This window comes from Candoia aspera, chromosome 10, assembly GCF_035149785.1.
Source record: "Candoia aspera isolate rCanAsp1 chromosome 10, rCanAsp1.hap2, whole genome shotgun sequence".
NCBI lineage: Eukaryota > Metazoa > Chordata > Lepidosauria > Squamata > Boidae > Candoia > Candoia aspera.
In genome coordinates this window covers 18,713,961-18,733,948 of record NC_086162.1, presented here as the reverse complement: position 1 = coordinate 18,733,948, position 19,988 = coordinate 18,713,961, and the positions used below count along the sequence as shown (strand labels likewise).

The 19,988-nt window shown below is 47.6% G+C and overlaps 1 protein-coding gene across 1 annotated transcript in view; it reads right to left on the bottom strand.

Annotated features, from left to right (window-relative positions):
- The window catches only part of LOC134503251 (uncharacterized), a 92,139-nt gene that overhangs the window by 34,699 nt on the left and 37,452 nt on the right, over positions 1 to 19,988 (bottom strand). The window contains exons 26-27 of the mRNA XM_063311997.1: positions 3,414 to 3,440; positions 2,890 to 2,946 (exon numbers count right to left, since the gene is read on the bottom strand). Of these exons, the coding sequence (XP_063168067.1) occupies positions 2,890 to 2,946; positions 3,414 to 3,440 (84 nt within the window). The remainder of the gene's footprint in view (positions 1 to 2,889; positions 2,947 to 3,413; positions 3,441 to 19,988) is intronic.

The following is a 19,988-nucleotide window of genomic DNA, read 5'->3' as shown; positions in this document are numbered from 1 at the left end:
AATGGTGGGATAAAAAATAAATAAAATAAAAAATGTAGATTTCAGGAAGGGTTCTTTAAGTTCTCTCATGGCCCAGGATTTCTCCTTCTCTTAACCATTGGTGTTCAGTGTCGTTCATCTCAATGTGTGCCCCTGCTGTGTGTGTGTGTGTGCAACAAATCCTCTCGTGGAATGGGAAAATTTTAGCAAAAAGGGATATTTTAATGCTGATACTGTTGGGTTGGTTAGGGATCAGGTGTGATGGAATCGTTCTTCTGAACCAAGATTTGTACTGGTCATTGACCATAATAAAATTGAATTGAACTGATTTGTACCAAGATTTGACCGTTTTTCAATTAGCAGAAGGATAAATGAACATATAAAACTTGGGAAAGTGCCTTGATTGTCTTTGTTAAAAAAAAAAAAGGAGGGAGGGGAAGAAAACATTTCCCTTCTTTGCAAATACAGTCAGTGTGGGAAGATTTTTTTTTAAGCATCTGTATAACGACCAAGTAGCAACAGTAAGAACAGACCACGGAACAACAGACTGGTTTAATATTGGGAAAGGAGTACGGCAGGGTTGTATACTCTCACCCTACCTATTCAACTTGTACGCAGAGAGGGCATCCTATGGACCCCGTCTGCATGAGAATTCCATCTGGCGGGGACCAGGAGGTGGGCCTTCTAGGCAGCAGCTCCCGCCCTCTGGAACACCCTTCACCTGGAAGTGAGGTTAGCCCCCTCCCTTCTGGACTTCAGAAAACAGCTGAAGGCCTGGTTTTGTCATCATGCCTGGAGTGGGGAGGCTGGTTGGTTCCCTAGTCTTGCAGGGACTGGTCTTGTTCCCCTTTGGGTGGAATTATATCTGCTGTTACTTGGATTTTATCATATTTTATATCTGTGTTGATTGATATTATTTATGTTTTTATTGAATTTTAAACATTTTCTTGTGAACCGACCAGAGACCCCACAGGGGGGAGATGGGCGGTGATAAAAATATGATAAATAAATATAAATAAATAAATAAAGTTCACTCTGAGGCACAACTGTTCTGCAAGGTCATGTTCCTTTATTTGCAAGAAGAAAGCTTTTGCATAGTCAGTAGCAGAGAAAGGTTCAACAGCAAGTAAAAAGAACCATTTGAGTCAGCAATGGTATCCTTGGTGAAATCTCTGAGCAGAGGGCATCTGGAACTCTGCTGGTAGGTTTTTATTATTGTAAAGAAGAAAATAAACATCCTTAACAATTTAAATATCATGAGACTCTCAAGAAGAAATCCTCACCATCACTATAAAGAAGAAGATCTCTGCAGAAGGATTACTGGATTCATTTCTCCTTCATGGAGAAGGAATCACTTGGCAACATCTGGAGTATCTCATTGATAAGAATAAGAATATGGTGATTGTGCAGGTGGAAGGGCTTGAAGCTGTTGATGCCGGGGACACATGACCAAGGTTCTTGAGTCCATATCGGCTTGGGAACGTCCCATTAGAAGCAGAATTCTAAATCAGGTAGACCCCAGATCTGCTTCAACAAGGAGGTTGTTATATTCCTCTATGCTGTTTCCTGCTCCCTAGCCTTGGTTTCATAACAAAATGAACTTCTTCCTTTTAGGAGAAATCAGCTGTCTAAGTTATGATGATTGCATAGCAGAAAAGGACTTTGTCCAGAGTTGGACATTGGGATTTTAGCAATAGGAAGATATTGAACAAATTTAGTCCTTAACAGAGAGGTTCAGAATTATACAAGCTTACAAAACCTTCAAGTTACAACAACGCTCAAAAAGAGGGGCTTAAGAGTATTCCTCATAGTTGTGGCCATCACAGCATCCCCACAGTCACATGATCATGATTTGAATGCTTGGCAACTGACTCCCAATTAGAACATCACAGCACCCCGTGGTCATGTGATCGCCTTTTGCGACCTTCATAGCTGGATTCCAACAAGCAAAGCCAATGGGGAAGCCGGCACGTTGCAGCAAATGGCAATCACATGATGTGATGCTTAACGACCAAGTGGGGTTAACTAAATGACGGCAACCGGAATTGCTGCAACTGGCATGGTGACACGATCTCACACTTCATGACCGCAACACTTAGCAATGGAGTTGCTGGTCCCCATTACCCTAAGTAAGCAAGGACTACCTGTACTGTGGTTTATTCTTCGGAAATAAAGGGGAAAGTGTCATTAGTGAGTATCTGGAGAATAAAAGATGTTCTAGTGTCCTAACAGTCAGGAACCACGCTGAGACGAGGAATAAGTCTCTTGTGTTTTATTACTGCTACATTAGGCAGAAAATCCTAACAAACTGAAGAAGCGTGGGAAAACCCAGACAGATAAACCCCAAAAGTCAAGGTGGGTCTGTTCTGTGTCTCTTTGAATGGCTGCTCAACTCCTCACTACTACGCATGCATTTTCCCCCCTGGATAGGGGCCCCCTCCTGCTCACCATCAGTGCTCATGACATCTAGAAGTAGTAAAAGAAATTTCCAAACAATTATGCATATATAGAGGGGACAATTTTCTGACAAGGGAACGCTTTTCTTTAAAACACAGCACTGTCTCTCAACCATTCACACTCTACTGACCACTACAACAAACAGGATATAGAAAGAGACGTGGGTCCCTTGGAGTTCCCTCTTTATTTTATTTCCCTACCTAGTCTCCAGTTATGTGATACCTATCCAAGAGTCTCTTCCTTCCTTCCTTTGTCTCCTAGGCAAGGACACATAGGCACACCTTCCTCTTGACTCTCCTTGCTAGGATGTAGCCACAGGTACCAGGCTTTTCTTCCCCCTTCCTATCAATAAGCCTTCTTTCTATTAAAATTACAAAACCTGTCTTGGTACATTTTGACAACTTGGATCCTACTCTGTCTCTAGAAAGACAAAACACATTATCCAACACTCACCCCCTTGTTATTGAAGCTGTTGGGCCCAAACTGGTTGCTATCAAACCTTCCACTATTCTGAAAATAGAACAGAAGAAGACATGTTAGTGATTCATCTTTCCAGGGGTCAGTTGTCTTTGAGAAACCACTGTAGACCGGCTTTGAGGAATATCCACTTCATTTACAGATGCATTTCGGGAGAGAGGAGTAAAGAGGAATAGGGCCATCACCTGGTACCTTTGAGAACTGGCAAAATAGAGGCACCCAGCAGGACTCATTCTGGATGCTGACTCTGCCCTCCCCGCCCGGTTAAGAGTGGGCAGTGAAGATGCCATTTTAGCATGTAGACTGGAGTGAGCATCTTGCAACTTTGAACTCCATGTTGTCCTCTCTTGTTACTTTCTCTCCAAGGAAAGTTTCACTCAGGAGGAATAGACATGTCACCTCCCTTATTCGTGAAATGTTGAATGTTTTTGGATTCCTAGGATTGAATTTTGAGTTCTGTTCAAACTGGTCAGAGCATCTGTACATTTGCTAATACATACCCCTCCAAAAGCTCCAGAATTAACATTCTGAAATATAAAATGGAAAGAACACAAAGTGAAATTAAGATCAACCCTAGAGGTTCAATCTTATGTCGGCGAACAGTGGTCCCAATGTCTGTTGAATCTTTCAAAGCTACAATGGCTTAATTCCTTGAATAAAGTTAGGGGAACACAACAGGAGGGAAAAATGCAATTTGAAATTTTTAAAATAAAACTTCAACAACAACAATATCAATAACAACAACAAGAGAGATTGGTTACTTGGGAGTAAATCTAAACCTTTTGTGGTTAATTGACTGAGTTGATTAACCCAGTTTTATTGTTCACATGAGACATACAGGTAGTGCTGGACTTTAACCACAATTGGGATGTTGTGAATTCAGCTTCCCCAGTGGGCATTTTTGCTGGAAACATGACCCTTTGTCATGGTCAGATCATGCCCTGGTGGCCCTGAGATTCTCTCATGCTGCCCCCCTCCACAGGGAGGCAGGACCCATTTGATTGGTCCAACCCCGGTGACTGATGGACCCGGCTGGGTTTCAGAGGGAGCTGGGGGTTATACCCGAGTCTCTCCTGCATGGTCCAGTGGAGGCCCTGGCTGCTGCCTGGAATAGGGAGGAGGCTGGAGCCTTGGACAGGATCGCGCCTATGCAGCCTCTCTTGTCCACCCAAACCCGGCACTCCCCATGGTTTACAGAGGAGCTGAGGGTTTTGAAGAGGGTTAAGAGACACCTAGAGCGCCGCTGGAGGAAGACAAAAAGCAAACCCGACCGAACACAAGCTAAAGTCACAATTAAGGCCTACCTTGTGGCGGTAAGAGAATCGAAGCACCAGTACTTCTCTGCTCTTATTGCATCCGCAGAATGCTGCCTGGTGGCCCTGTTTAAGGTTACCCGATCCCTTTTAGGGAAAGGGGAGTCAGAAATCCATCTACAGGGCCGTGCGGAGGAATTTTCGGGGCACCTGCAGGATAAAATCGCTCGGATCCATACCAAGTTGGACTCCAAGCATGAGACAGAGTCAGAGGAGATACCCAGGGAACGTACTTACCAGGTTATCTGGGACCAGTTCGATCCTGTTGAACCTGAGGAAGTGGACAGTATCCTTCGGACTGTAAATGCTACCACCTGCCAATTAGACCTATGCCCCTCCTGGCTGGTGAAAGCAGCACAGGAGGTGACATGTGGCTGGGTCCAGGCAATGGTAAACATATCCTTGAGAGAGGGGGTGTTCCCAGCAGACTTTAAGGAAGCGCTGGTGCGCCCCCTCCTCAAGAAACCATTGCTGGACCCTACTATACTGGACAATTTTCACCCAGTCTTCCACCTCCCCTTTTTGGGGAAGGGGGTTGAGAAAGTGGTGGCTTTGCAGCTCCAGAGGATTCTGGATGAAACGGATTATCTAGACCCCTTTCAGTCAGGTTCAGGCCCAGTTATGGGATGGAAACGGCATTGGTCACACTTATGGATGACCTCTGGCAGGAGCAAGATGGAGGCAGTGCATCCATCCTTGCTCTTCTTGACCTCTCAGTGGCTTTTGATACCATCGACCATGGTATCCTTCTGGACCGACTTAGGGAGTTGGGGGTGGGTGGCATGGTTCTGCACTAGTTCACCTCCTTCCTCCAGGGTCAGTCCCAGTCGGTGTTGATAGGGAGCGAGAGATCTGGCCCGCGGCCCCTCCTTTGTGGGGTGCCGCAGAGTTCGGTACTCTCTCCGCTCCTTTTTAACATCTACATGAAACCACTGGGCGAGATCATTCGTCACTACGGGGTGAGGTATCATCAATATGCAGATGATACCCAATTATACATCTCCATCCCAGGTGAAGTAAGTGATGCTTTGGCCACCCTTTCTGAATGCCTGGGGGCTGTGGGGGCCTGGATGGGGGACAACAGGTTGTGGCTGAACCCGGGGAAGATGGAGTGGCTATGGATTAATGGCTCCTTGATTTCTGGGAAATTGTCATCTTTAGTTCTGGATAGGGTTGCACTGCCACAGACAGACCCGGTGCGTAACTTGGGGGTCCTCCTGGACTCACAGCTCCTGCTCAAAGAGTAGGTGGCAGCCATGGCTAGGAGGGCCTTTGCGCAACTTCATGTTGCCACCAGTTATGCCCTTCCTGGAGCGAGAGGACTTTGAACGGTCACTCATGCCCTGGTTATCTCCCATATAGACTACTGCAATGCACTCTACATGGGGCTACCCTTGAAGAGTATCTGGAAGCTACAGCTGGTGCAAAATGTAGCCGTGTGGGCGATCTTGGGTTTCCTAAGATCAGCACACATCACTCCTTTGCTCCGCGAGCTGCATTGGTTGCCAGTTTGCTTCCAGGTCCAATTCAAGGTGTTGGTTATCACCTTTAAAGCCCTACATGACACGGGTCCAGGTTACCTAAGGGACTGTCTCCTCTCCTCTCCATCACATCAACCCATCCCTCCCGGTTGTGCAGAGAGGGCATGCCACGGACCCCGTCTGCAAGAGAATTCCATCTGGCGGGGTCCAGGAGGCGGGCCTTCTCTGCAATAGCACCTGCCCTTCGGAATATCCTTCCCCCAGAAGTGAGATTGGCTCCCTCCCTCCTGGACCTTAGGAAACAGCTAAAGACCTGGTTCTGTAATTATGCCTGGGGCAGGAGAGAGAGTAGCCATTTCTGGGGATGGTTAGTTTCTTAGAAGGACCCAGTTCTGCCTGCAAATCATAAAGAACTTCCAGTCATCGAAGTTTTTATTATAGTTATTGTATTATGTATTATAGTGTTTTACAGTTTTATATTTTTATTTATGTTTATTGTAAACTGCCCAGAGTCCCTTTTGGGAGACAGGCGGTGATAAATTTGATTAATCAATCAATCAATCAATCAATATTAGGTGCATGGAGAGATAAAAAATATATAGGCTGTTGTTTGGATTATACAGGTGGTCCTCGACCAGTGACCATTCGAAGTTACAACAGCCCTGAACGAGGAGACTGACAGTTCATCCTCTCAGTGTGCCATCATCATGTGATTGTCATTTGTGACCTTCACTGCTGGCTTCTGACAAGCAAAGTCAATAGGGAAGCCAGCAGGAGGTTGCAAATGATGACCATTTAATGTCGCTCCTAAAGACCGTGCAGGATTCACTTCATAATCGCAACTGGAACAGCCAGAACTGCCATTGTAAGTCAACAGGGTCATGTGATGTCATGCTTTACGACCACATCACTTAGCAATGGAGGTCTTGTGCCCAATTATGGTTGTTAATGAGGACTACCTGTATTTAAATGTTCTTTGGTGGTTCTCTGCTGGGTACTGTTTTCTCAAACAACCCATAATTAGGGGTAGACAATCTTTGGATCCTGTAGCTCTAATATTTCAGGCCTTTTTTTTCAACCTCAACCCACAGGGTAACTGGGAGCAGTGAGAATCCAAACAACCAGAGAGCCACAATATCCCCAGAGACTCCATTTTCACAGAATCGCTTTAGGACTTGGTCCTGCCCTCAGATGTCAGAATGTCAGGGAAGCACTTGGAATGATAGACCAGATTGCTGTGGAGGAGTTTGTTTAATCCCCCCAAAAAACCAGAGTCTATTTCAGATTAAACCTAATCCTCTCGGGGTTAATAGATTGAGCCAATTGACACAGTTTTCTCCCCTCTCTAACCAAACCAAGGCCTATGAGTTCCCCAAATCTTTGACGGATGGCTTTGTGCCCAATTCTTTTGGGAAGAAAGCTATGGGTTTAGCTTTTGGATTGATCCACAGGACCCTTTCAATCCACCGGGTTGTAGATGGATTAAGGAGGAAACAAAGTTCACTCTGAGGCACAACTGTTCTGCAAGGTCATGTTCCTTTATTTGCAAGAAGAAAGCTTTTATATGTAGTCAGTATCAGGGAAAGGTTCAACAGCAAGTAAAAAGAACCATCTGAGTCAGTAATGGTATCCTTGGTGAAAAGTCTGAGCAGAGGGCATCTGGAACTCATTTGGTAGGTTTTTATTACTGCAATATCAAACTTTTGGCCATAGTAAGGGCAAATAGAATCCATCCATGTTGTCCAGATGTCCAATTCCATGTACTAGGTGTGTAGTTCAAAAGAATATTACCCTCTGAAAATGTTAGGTTTTGTCACACAATCTAATTTATAGAGTCCACTACTTTCTCCCAAAACTTAGTAAGTGTAGGGCATTGTACAACATATGCTCTAAGGAGGCACTGTTGTTATTACATCTCCAACAACATGCTGCTTTGGACAATCCTTTTCTATACAAACGTCGTGGAGTCCAGTACATTCTAAATATTTTTGTTGTATAAGTCATAGTTTAAGGTCCATTGACCTATATGGAGAGCAGCACTTTGAAGTGCAAGAGATATTAGATTCCAGACAACAGTGAGGGAAGTTCCAGTAAGTTCAGTAGAAACATTTCCCCAAATCTCAGAGTGAGTGGGTGGACAGCAGTCATGTAGTGGCCCCCAATTTAGTAGAAAGATTTCATGATCGATTCCCAGCAAAGCTGAAGTAGAGGACAGAGGAAGGGGGGAAACAGAACACATAACATATAAAATGTATTGATATTCTACATTTACCAAATATCATTGGAGAAGTGGGGAAGGAAGGTGATTTTCAGGGAGGTGAGATTTTTGAAATACTAGAATCTACTGGCCCTCTTCTTTAACAAAGGTTACTTTCCAACAGTGATGCCAGGATGTCATCCTGCCACAGCGTGAGGAAAGGCCACCCGACCAGCTCACAGAGACCAGCAGGGCCATGGGGAACACTTTGAAGTGTAGGGTGGTAGTAAAGGTAAAGGTTTCCCTTGACATTAAGCCCAGTTGTGTTCGGCTCTAGGGGGTGGTGCTCATCTCCATTTCAAAGCTGAAGAGCAGGCGTTTGTACTTTGAAGTAAAAATGGCAAGAGGCGTGAAGTGCTGGCAGCGGAGCATTCGTGAATTTGCAAGCCTGCAGGTTATGCAAGCAGGAAGCTACACTGAGAAATTCAGCACCTCAGACAGATCAAAGGGCACTGTAATAAAAGTAAATTATTCAACCTGGGAAGAGAGGGGGTGGAAAGAGAGAATGTGGCAACCTGCAAATCACTGGTGGGTGGTGGTGGTGGAATGTCCTGTTGATTTAAACTGTTGATTGCACAGGTTTTCCTCACTCAAATCTTTAATGTGCAATGGATTGCTAGTTCTAATAAAGATTCCTTCACATTCCTTAAGTGGCTTGGGTAAGGAATACTGATTTAGCAACTAAAGGACTGAGGGTGTCACCGGTGACCAATATGTCTAGCTTCAGCTTGGCATGTTGCATTGTGGGAGTTCTCCACGTTTGGTTTTGGAGTTGGAGATGCTTCATTAATATATTCTGTAACACCATCAGGTTAGGAATTTTGTAGACGTGTACTTTGTTGTTTGCCATGGGTTAAATATCCTTCTGCCTTGTCTGCTTTGCATATGCTTCTATGGGATGGTTCTTTATTTACTTGTGGTTCCCTTTATTTACTTAAGCTGGGAGGGAGGTTGATTAGCACACATTGGCAAGGACCCAGCAGGAATTCAAGGGAACCACCTGAAGATAAAAACTGATGGGAGGTGGGGGAAGAAACTTTCAGGAGAATGTCTTGGGCAATGTTAGTCTGAATGTCAACAAAATTAATTGGGAACCTGGAAGGGAGAAAGACCTTGCTGGAGTGCTAGAACAAAGTAGCTCTTTCACTCTTTATTCTCTCCAGAATAATCATGCTATTTTTCTTGGTTCTGGTACTTTGTTATATGGATTATTGCTTTATTGTAGTTTGTTTTTTAATTCTGTGCATGCCACCCTGACTCATGGTTGAACAGGTCAGCCATATAAGTATATACTACAAAGATACTGATTTTGATGCCTCATGTGGTGCAGACTGGTAGGTGGCAGTTTTGCAACCGAAACTCTCCCCATGACACGAGTTCAATCCCAGTGGAAGCTGGATCCTCAGGTAGCTGGCTCAGGTCAATGCTCCTTCCATCCTTTTGAGGTTGGTAAAGTGAGTACTCAGCTTGCTGGGGAAGGTGATGACTGGGGAAGACAATGGCAAACCACTCTGCTATAGTCTGCCAAGTAAACATCGTGAAAGCAGTGTTAATATATTGTCTTCTACTACAGATTAAGGTTACTATTGTAACTAATCATTTTGGCCGGGTGAAGAGGTTGAATTTAATTGTCCCCTTTTCACGTGTTAATGGTTGCATTGCCTAAGGGAAGAACTTGCCTGGACTTGTTCTAGTTTCAGTTTCCCTTCTGTGTAGGTTTGCAGAGAGTATGCAGCTGAGAGAAATCTCTCCTCACAGCAAAAAGCCTTTAAATATGTTTGTTTTCTGTAAATAAAATTATTTTTATAGAAATGCCTGGTGTATGATTTTTCTGATCTCTCCTGGGCCAAATGCTTTCTAGCACTCTGCCAAGAAGCAGCATCCCCTGAAAGGGTCAAACATGACTCAGAGCTTGTATAGGGGACCTTTCACCTTTCACAAAGATACTACAGAGCAGGGTCTCTCAACCAGGGTTCCATGGAAACTTCGGTTCCTGCAAGAGGTCACTAGGGGTTCCCTGGGAGATCATAATTTATTTTAAAAATTATATGAATTTTGGGCAAGTTCACATTAAAAACATAAGTTTCATTTTTTTATTTTTAGTTTAAGAACACTGTTAATGCAGATATACAATCCTACCCATGAAACAAATGTAATAATTTTGTAACCTCTGGACTATGTTTGAGTCTGAATGTGCAGAGGTTCCCTAGAAAAATACTTCAAGGGTTCCTCCCGGGTCCAAATTTAGGAAAGGCTGCTACAGGGAGTCTAGAAAGAAGGAAAGACCCACCAAAAACCAAATAAAACAGACCCCCACCAAAAACAAAAAAGTGGGAGGCAAAAATGAGGCACAAAGTAGATAAACAAGGAGTTTACAAGCATCATAGAATTAGGTTAAATTTTTTATGTCTCATTGATCAGTTTAAGATGACGCTATATCACTTTAAAAGCAGCCAATATTTTCTAAATCCAAGTAATGTATAAATATCAAGAGCAATAGTCAAGACAGTAGAAATTGTAAAATAAGATTAAGAACTACAGTAATTTGTGTCCAAACAATTAGAGGCTCCATGTTAAGGGAATCCCAAATTTTGGATGCTGTTCAAGCCCATTATGAGGGTTCTAATCCAAAAATCATTTCCAGATTAAATTAAATTGAATCCTCTTTTCTCTCTAGTTTGAGACTCGCCAAGCAGCAAAGACAATGAGAAAGAATGTGAGAAAGTAAGGTTTGTTATTGGTTTAAGCTGGGCATTTCATTCTCAACACAGAGAAAATCTACATATTCTTGAGCCAAGCATCTAGAAAACCAGCAGTGCAGGTAAATTGCTTTGCTTGTTTCCTGCTATTGCTAAATTTTATATTGATGAAGGAAAGAAGGAATTTAATTGTAATTGAGGGGGTGGGGGGAATCTGTGTTTGCTATTTTTAAGGAAGTTTTCTTCCATTTATCTCCATTTCCCCTCCTTTTCTTTAACATTTCTATCAGCCTTATTGTTGTTATTTGTTGTTCTGCTTGGGAATAAGACACAGAAACACCATGGTATCATGGTAATAGATTGTTTCTTAAGTGTCAGCAGAAGGTCAGGTATCATTTTTCTCAGGTTAAAATGTAACAAGGTTTAAGTATTCAATGATGATATAAGAAAACTGCCTTTTGCCTCTTGCTCCCCCCCCCCATTTCCTTTTGCTTCTTCTGTTTTTTGAATCCAGCAGCCTCTCTTTTGCTCTGTGTGAGCACGTGTGCTTGCACATGTGTCTGAGCTTGTAAATATGCCTTTTTGTATTTAAGAAGCTTTTGAACCCCATCCAGGGATCTGCATGAGAAACTCTTTATGTTCGCTGTTTGTCTGAATACAACTATTTGTGCTGAAATGCCTGGTGTCTTCTTTCTGATCTCTTGGGCCAAACACTTTCCAGCACTCTGCACATGCACCAACACTTATAAAGTAGACCACATCAGGAAACTGATTCCACCCGAAGACTAGAGTTGTGCTTAAACAGAATCTTTTTTTTACTAAATTTTATTGCTTTTTAATTAATAATAAAAAGGAAAAGAAAAACAAGACGCAAAACTAGTAATAATGAAGATACATACATTATGAAGAAGGAAAAAACATTAAAAAGTGCTATTGCAAAAAAAATGAAAAAATGCAACAAAGAAACTTGGCATAGTATATCATTATAACAATTACAAATCTCTCTCTATATATTTATCTAATGCAAATATTATTCAGGTAGGTGTTTGTGTGTGATACATTTATATGACTATTGTTTGTTTTTTACCTACTGTATTTGGTATAAAAGAGTCCCATATTTCATTATACTTGACCGTGCAAAGTCTGCATCTCTAGGCAATCTGCTCATAAGTGGCAAGCGCAATCAGGTCTTCGATCCATTGAATAAATGGGGCCATACATTTATCTTTCCAATGCTGCAATATCAGTCTTTTGGCCATAGTAAGGGCATGGAGAGTCCGTTTACATTGTCCAGTTGTCCAGTTCCATGTACTAGGTAAGTAGTTCAAAAGAATATTTCCCTCTGAAAATGTTAGGTTTTGTCGCACAATCTAATTTATAGAGTCCACTACTTTCTCCCAAAACTTAGTAAGTGTAGGGCATTGTACAACATATGCTCTAAGGAGGCACTGTTGTTATTACATCTCCAACAACATGCTGCTTTGGACAATCCTTTTCTATACAAACGTCGTGGAGTCCAGTACATTCTAAATATTGTTTTGTGTTGGATAAGTCATAGTTTAAGGTCCATTGACACTCTTGCGATAGAAGTTAAGACATTTTCCCATTGTCTAGGCAATGTAGGAACCTCTAATTCTTTATTCCACTCATCTCTTAACATCTGCATATTAAACTGATTTCTTGATAACAAATATCTATCAAAGCTAATCGTAGGGGGGTCTTTTTAGTTCTAAAGCATTTAACAAGCTGTTCTTGTATCTCAGGTGTCTCAGAAGCAGAAAATGCTGCTGGTCCAAACAATGTTGGTAACAGAGAGCCAGTTGGGCCTAGTGGTTAAGGTGCAGGGCTAGAGACCAGCAGCCTGTGAATCCTAGTCCCGCTTTAGGCACAAAAGCCAGCTGGGTGACCTTGGGCCAGTCCCTCCCTCTCAGCCCAACCCACCTCACAGGGTTGTTGTTGTGGGGAAAATAGGAGGAGGAAGGAGTACTGGTATATTCCCCGCCTTGAGTTTTTTATAAAACTAATAAAGGCGGGATAAAAATTAAATAAATATACGTAGCAGCTGTAAATATTGCCATTGGGATACATCCGATAGATGATATTTATCTCTTCACACAGCATATGTTAAAAATTCATCTTCATCATCTATCAGTTGGTCCAAAGTCAGTATCCCTGCTTCCATCCAACTTTTCCACATCACCGTCTTTTCCCCAATTTTTAATGTTGGGTTTCTCCATAAAGTCAATTTAGCATGGGAAAAAGGATCAAGTCTTTTTTCATTATTATTAAACATTACATTCCATAGCTTTCTGACACAATCATTTACAGTGAGATTAGCGTTCTGTTGTATTTAGATCCTAATATTGTCCATCCAACCAAAGGTGCCATATATGTATATTCCAATGCTGCCCAAATTGGAAAATTAGCATCAGTTGTGGGCTTCCCGTGCTTAATACTTGACAATAGGTAAGCTGATATAGCTCCAGACTTGGAAAACCAAATCCTCCTTCATTATTTGGTAATTGCATTTTCTGTGAAAATATTCTCAGAAGTGAAGAACCCCATAAAAAACTCCCAAAGAATTTATTTTCTGAGAATATTTTCCAGATATTTGAAAAGGAATTCCTCTCAGAATATAAATTAGTCTGGGAATAATATGCATCCTGAGAGTATTCACCTTTTCCCAAAGGATGAGGTTTAAGGACTCCCGTCTATCCATATCTAAAGAAACCTCTTGACATATTTTATCTATATTAGGTGGAACTGAGTTATATCTTTTGGTATGCACATACCTAAGTATTTTAATGGATTTGGTACAAATACGGAATCGCTATTCCTTAAATAGATGAGTAACTAAATTTTTACCTACTGGCATCAGTTCCATTTTACTAAAGGCATCTGTCATTTGCATCAACACTGGAACAGCAGTATGAGCTTTAGTAATAAACAAAGGAATATAATCTGCAAATAAAGCCAATTCAACTGAATTATCTAATACTCCGTAAATCTCCCTATGTTGTCTAATAGCACAAGCCAAGGGTTCCATGCAAATATTGAAAAGCAAGGGTAAAAGCGGACATCTTTGTCTGGTTCCTCTAAATAATGGGAAAGTAGCAGAAAGAATACCATTAATCTTAACTTTAGATGTGGGTGACTCATCTTAATCCATTTTATAAATTTCAAAGGAAATCCAAACCTGTTTAGAACAGCAAACACGTACTGTCTATATAGTTTCTCAAAGCTTTTTCTGCATATAAAGATACAATTACAAATTTGCCTTTATTTTTATTCAAATCTATTAAGTGTCATGCGCTGCCTGCCTCTGAATAATACACAGACACTGGTTCGATGGATCAGGCTCTGGTTTATTCACAGCGCAGTTACAGCGTCGGAAGGAAAAAAGCTGAGAGTGACAGGAGCGCGCCGGTGCGGGGTTTAAATACCCTGCGCCGGTCAGCGCCCCCTCACTCGCGGTCACGTCACCCCCCTTTGTCCAATACGTTGCCCTGCCGGTGGGTGAGGGGTTGTGAGGCCCCGCTGGCGTTCCGGGATCGCCCATCATCGGGTTTTCTATTCATCCGGTGATTGCTGTCAGCTGGGCGATCCCCGTTGTATTGGCGCTGATGGCTCGGGTGTGCTCCGTGATCCGTTTAGTTATTGTTTGTTGGCCGTTAGTCGTTGTGAGTTGATGGCTACTTATCTTGAGCCCCTTCTCCTGTTTCCTTGCTATTGTCATGTGTGCCATTGCGCTGATGACTTCAGCTCAACGGCACTCATGACATACTGCCCCCTGTCCGAATAGTGCTCCCCCCCGGTTTTCTGGTTTTTTTTTTTTTTTTTTTCAAAATTCCCGCCGGAGTAGTTGTCGCCCCTCCCTTTGCTCCTCCCTCTACCACGTGCCTTCCCAGGGTGTGTCCATGGTGCGCATGCCCGGGTCACGCCCTGGCGTGCGCATGCTCCAGCCACACCCTGTTTGTTTGGCTCAGTTCGGCGAGGAGAGAGGCGTGGCTGGTCGGGTGCTTATCAGCTCCAGGTAGGGCCCTTCTTTTTTTCATTTAAAGTGCGTCGCCTTTGTTATATCTCCTGGGCGTTGCCCCCAGGTTGCCCTGTTGACTTGCTTGCCACTCCCCCGCGGCCGGGGGGCGGGGGGAGGGTGCTGGTGAAAGCTTGTCACCACCTCGTGGGCCCGGGGCGGGGGGAGTGAGTCCCGCGGGGGGGAGGTCCACCCAAGTCGCGGGCTTGGGGGGGCCCTTTCCCTTGGGGCACGGGAGGCTGGGGGGGCCTGCGGGGGGGGGGGTTTGCAGGGGACGGCTTGCTGACCTTGGTTGTGGCTTGTCGGGGTATGCCCAGTGAAATGCTCTGGTTAGGTCAGGCGCGTTAACGTTGTGCGCCGCCACCCATTCAGGGTGGGGGAAGTGTTTCCACCTGACCAGATAGTGTAGAGTTCCTCGTTGCTTGCGGGAGTCGAGTATGTCCCTTATCTCGAAGTGGTGTTGCCCGTCGATCATCACCGGTGAGGGCTGTGGCGTGCTTGGGTGCCATCGAGAGGTGGTTGCCGGTTTCAGGAGGCTGGTGTGGAACACCGGGTGGAGTCTCCGTAGGTTGTGTGGCAGGTCCAAGCGTATTGCTACCGGGTTCACTATTTGGGTGACTCGGAACGGCCCGATGTACTTAGGCCCCAGTTTTTTCGAGGGTTGGGTTGACTTTAGGAACTTGGTGGATAGGTAGGCCATATCCCCCGCTTGGAACGTCGGTTGTTGGCGCCGGTGCTTGTCGGCTTGCTCTTTGTAGGCTGCCTGTGCATCCTTCAGCGCCGCCGTGATTATTGGCCATGATTCCGCGATCTTCCGTCCCCAGTCGCTAGCGTCCACCTGGGGTTCCGGGGGTTGAGGTAGCTCTGGTATGGGGACGAAGTCGCGCCCCGAGACTACTTCGAACGGAGTTTTCCCCGTGCTCGTGTGGACGGCGTTGTTGTATGCGACTTCGGCGAACGGGAGCAGTTCAGCCCAGTCGTCTTGGTGATAGTTAGTATATGAGCGTATGAATTGCTCTAAGGTGGCATTAAGAACCTCTGTGGCTCCGTCCGTCTGGGGGTGCCAGGCCGTAGATAGGGCCTGTTGGGTCCCCGTCAGCTTTAGGAAGGCCCGCCAGAATTTGGAGGTGAACTGTGTGCCCCTGTCGGTCACCACACGTGCGGGACATCCGTGTAGCCTGTACACGTGGATGAGGAAGAGTTTGGCTAGCTGTTGTGCGGATGGGACCGACGTGCAGGGGATGAAGTGGGCCTGCTTTGAGAAGTAGTCCTTCACCACCCAAATGGCCGTTTTCTTCTGGCTGGGTGGGAGGTCCACTATAAAATCCATAGAGATTTCCTCCCATGGGCGGGAGGGTTCTGCCACCCGTTGTAATAGCCCCGCGGGTTTGCCTGGTGCCCGTTTGGCCCTAGCACACGTTGGGCAGGACGCTACGTATGCTTTTACGTCTCGCCTGAGCGCGGGCCACCAGAATTGACGCCGTGTTAGGTGTAGGGTCTTGAGGAACCCAAAGTGTCCTGCTTGTTTGGCGTCATGTGACCTATGCAAGATCGCCTGGCGTTGCGAGTCCGGGACGTAGATTCTGCCTTCCCCCCATGCTAGGTCCTGTGCCATCGTTACCTTGTCGGGGTTTGCCAGGAACCAGGGGTCGGTTTTGAGGGCGGCGGCGAGGTCCGTGCGCATTCCCCCTGGTAGTTGCGGTTGGCTTCTTCCGGTCGCCGGTTGTCCCGCCGTCGGCTGCGCCGTAGAGTCGAGCTGCCTCCGAGCGCCGCTTCGGGTGGTCACGGCCATCCCCAGTTGCGAGGCGGATAGGACCGTCCCAATGGTGTCTGGGGCGGGCTCTTCGTCTTGGGGCAGTCGGGAGAGGGCGTCGGCCAGGAAGTTCTTTTTGCCCGGCATGAACTTCAGCTGGAAATTAAAGCAGCTGAAGAATTGGGCCCATCGGACCTGTTTTGGGCTAAGGCGTCTGGGCGTTCGTAGGGCCTCGAGGTTCTGGTGGTCGGTCCAGACCTCGAATGGTTGGGTGGCTCCCTCGAGTAGGTGTCGCCATGTCTCTAGCGCTGATTTTACCGCGAAGGCTTCTTTCTCCCAGACGTGCCATCGCCTTTCTGTCTCGGAGAACTTCCTTGACAGGTAGGCGCATGGTTTCAGGAGTCCCGTGGGGTCTTTCTGTAGCAGGATGGCCCCCAGGGAGAAGTCTGAGGCGTCGGCTTGGACCACGAACGGCCGTTCTGGGTCCGGGTGCGCAAGGATTGGCTCCGTAGTGAACAGCGCTTTCAGCTTGTTGAATGCGGTCTGGCACGCGGGAGTCCAATTCAGCACTGTGCCCGGGTTCTTGGCGCGTCGGGTGTCCCCCACCCCTTTGGTTTTGAGGAGGTCCGTTAGGGGGAGGGCTATCTCTGCGAACCCCCGGGCGAATGACCTGTAAAAATTCGCGAATCCGAGGAAGCTCTGTAGTTGGCGTCTGTTGCGGGGGCGCTCCCAGTTTAGCACCGCCTCGACTTTTGCGGGGTCCATTTCTATGCCGTCCCCGGAGATTTGGTACCCCAGGTAGTCTAGGCGCGCTTTGTGAAACTCGCACTTTGTAGGCTTGGCATAGAGCTGCGCCCTTCTGAGCTTGTCGAGGACTTGCCTGACTAGGGTCACATGTTCCTCGTGCGTTTTTGTGTAAATAAGGACGTCGTCGATGTAGACCAGGACCCCTTTGAACAGATGTTCATGCAGTACCTCATTGATGAGCTGCATGAACACCCCAGGGGCCCCCGCAAGTCCGAAGGGCAGTACTTTGTACTGGAAGGCGCCTAGGGGGCAGTTGAACGCAGTCTTCCATTCGTCCCCCTCCCTGATTCGGATGCGATAGTACGCCTCGTGAAGGTCCAGTTTGGAAAAGACTTTGCCCGTGGACAGGTGGGCGAGCATGTCCTTCACCAGGGGTAAGGGGTATTTGTTGGACAGGGAAGCCGCGTTTAGGCCCCGGTAGTCAGTGCAGAGCCGTAGGGTGCCATCTTTCTTCTCCCGGAATAAGACGGGGGCTCCGACCGGTGAGCATGCTGGCTCTATGAATCCCCTGTCTAGGTTTTTATCGATGAACTCCCGGAGGGTTGCCATCTCCTTCGGGGTCATCGAGTAGATCTTTGGTCTAGGTAAGGGGACGTCGGGCAGTAGGTCGATCCGGCAATCCGTCTTGCGGTGGGGGGGTAGTTGGTCAGCTTCTGCCTCTCCGAAGACCTCGGAGAAGTCGGCGTATTGTTCCGGTAGGTCTGCTGTGGTAGCGGCGTTGTCTTGTGTAGTCGCCTCCGCTCGTCCTACAGTGGGGTTGGTTCTGCCCGCTGGAACTGGTGCTCGATACTCGCCGTCGCCGAATGTGAAGGTGCGGGTCTCCCAGTTGATGCGCGGGTTGTTTGTCGCGAGCCATGGCATCCCCAGGACTGCAATGGGCCGTCCGATGTGAGTGACGACGAACGATGTGCGTTCGGTGTGAGTGCCCATTTGCAGGGTGACCGGCTCGGTTTGCAGCGTGGCTGGTTTCCCTCCCGCTGTGGAGCTGTCCAGCTGGTGGAATGCCAGCGGCGTGGGGAGGGGGAAGCAGCGGAGGTCGAGTTTGGCGACTAGGTCGGGGTGGATGAGGTTTTTTGAGCACCCCGAGTCCACTAGTGCCGCGGCCGTGGTGGCTCCGTTGCCGGCAGAGAGTTTGATTGCCGCCATTATTACGGGGCTTTCGTCATTCCGTCGAGGTGGTCCGCGCTGCTGTCCCACCGCCTGCCTCGCAACGCGTTTCAGGGCAGGCGGGGAGCTTTTCCCTCCGGCTGGTCGGGGTCTACGTTATCCTCTTCCCCCCAGTAGGCGTCCCAGCCTTCCTCTGGTGTCGCTGTGGCCACGGTCATTCGGCAGTGAGGGGGCGGCCCCAGGTTGGGTGGTTTGGGGCTAATTTTCGGGGTGGGTTTAGGCGCACTGGTCGGCGGTCGGTTGGCGAAGCAATCCACCGTCTTGTGCCCTAATTTGCCACACTTCCCGCAGGGCTCCCGATTGAATTTCTTTTTTGGGTATATGGGGCCGGCCATCCCCACATGTGGTGCGGGTACCTTTTTTCCGGCATAGTTTGTGTCTTCCGTGGTTGTCATGAGGAAGGTGCGGTGCGCGTGTTCGGCTTTCCCCGCGAGGTGGATCCACCCGTGTAGCGTTTCTGGGTCGTCGCGGTAGAGGGCCCATTGGAGAACGTCACGATTGAGCCCCCTTTTGAACATTTCCAGCAGGGTGGTCTCGGACCAGTCGCTGACCTTCCCCGCGAGGGCTTTGAACTCCAGGGCGTAGTCAGGGACCGTGCGTGTGCCCTGTTTAAGTCTTTGGAGTGCGCTTTTCGCCCTTACTTTGGCTAGGGGGTCTTCGAAGTAGTTTTTCATCTCATTGATGAAGGCAGGGAAGGTGGCGAGGGCGGGGGAGCTGGACTCGTACAGTTGGACGTACCAGTCCGCCGCCCTGTCTTGTAGTTTGATCGCCACGGCGGCGATCTTGTCGGCTTCGGAGTCGTAGGAGTGTCCGTGCCTCCCCATGAACTCCCTGGCGTTCGTTACGAAGAACGAGAGTTTCGTGGGGTTCCCATCGAAGAAGATGGGGAAGTCCTTTGGGGCCCGGGCGTTTTGCGCGGCCCTGCCTCTCGCTTCCCGGTCTGTGGTGTCGTCCGCCTGTGCCGTCTGCTGACCCTCCGCTGGCCCGTGGGGGTTCGGTGCTTCGCTCGGGGTGTGGGCCTGTGCGGGGACGTCGTTGGGTGGCGCGGGGGGCATAAGCGACTGGAGCATGGTCCGGAGTTCCGTCAGTTGAGCCCGCATGGCCGCGAGTTCGGCTCGTGCCTCCTCGTCCACAGCCCGCGCCGCCGCTGGGGCCGGTTCCGTTGGTGCGTCAGCGGGGGTGGGTTGCCGGCGGGGTTCATCCTCCCTCTGCCGCTGGTCCGCTTCCTCCGCCGTCTGCTGGGTGTCTCCATCGTCCTCCTCCGTGTTGACCGCCGTTGGGCTGTCGCTCCACGCCCGTTGCTGGGGTGCGATGTGGGGCGCGGGGTCCTCCGCTGGTTTCGGAAGGCATGCTGCTCCCTCCCGCGGTCGGGTTGCCTCCATCGCCATCTCCCCTTGGGGTTGGAGCTGAGGCTCGGGTCGGGTGGGGTGGGCGTCCATGGCTCCGGGAGTCTGCGGTGCCTCTGGCCTTGGTCGGTCCTCCTCTGTCTCTTGCCGCGCGGCTCGCCCTCCTTGCCCGCGTCGCTCCGGCTTCATCTTGCTGGTCTTCTCGCCGTCTATTCCTCC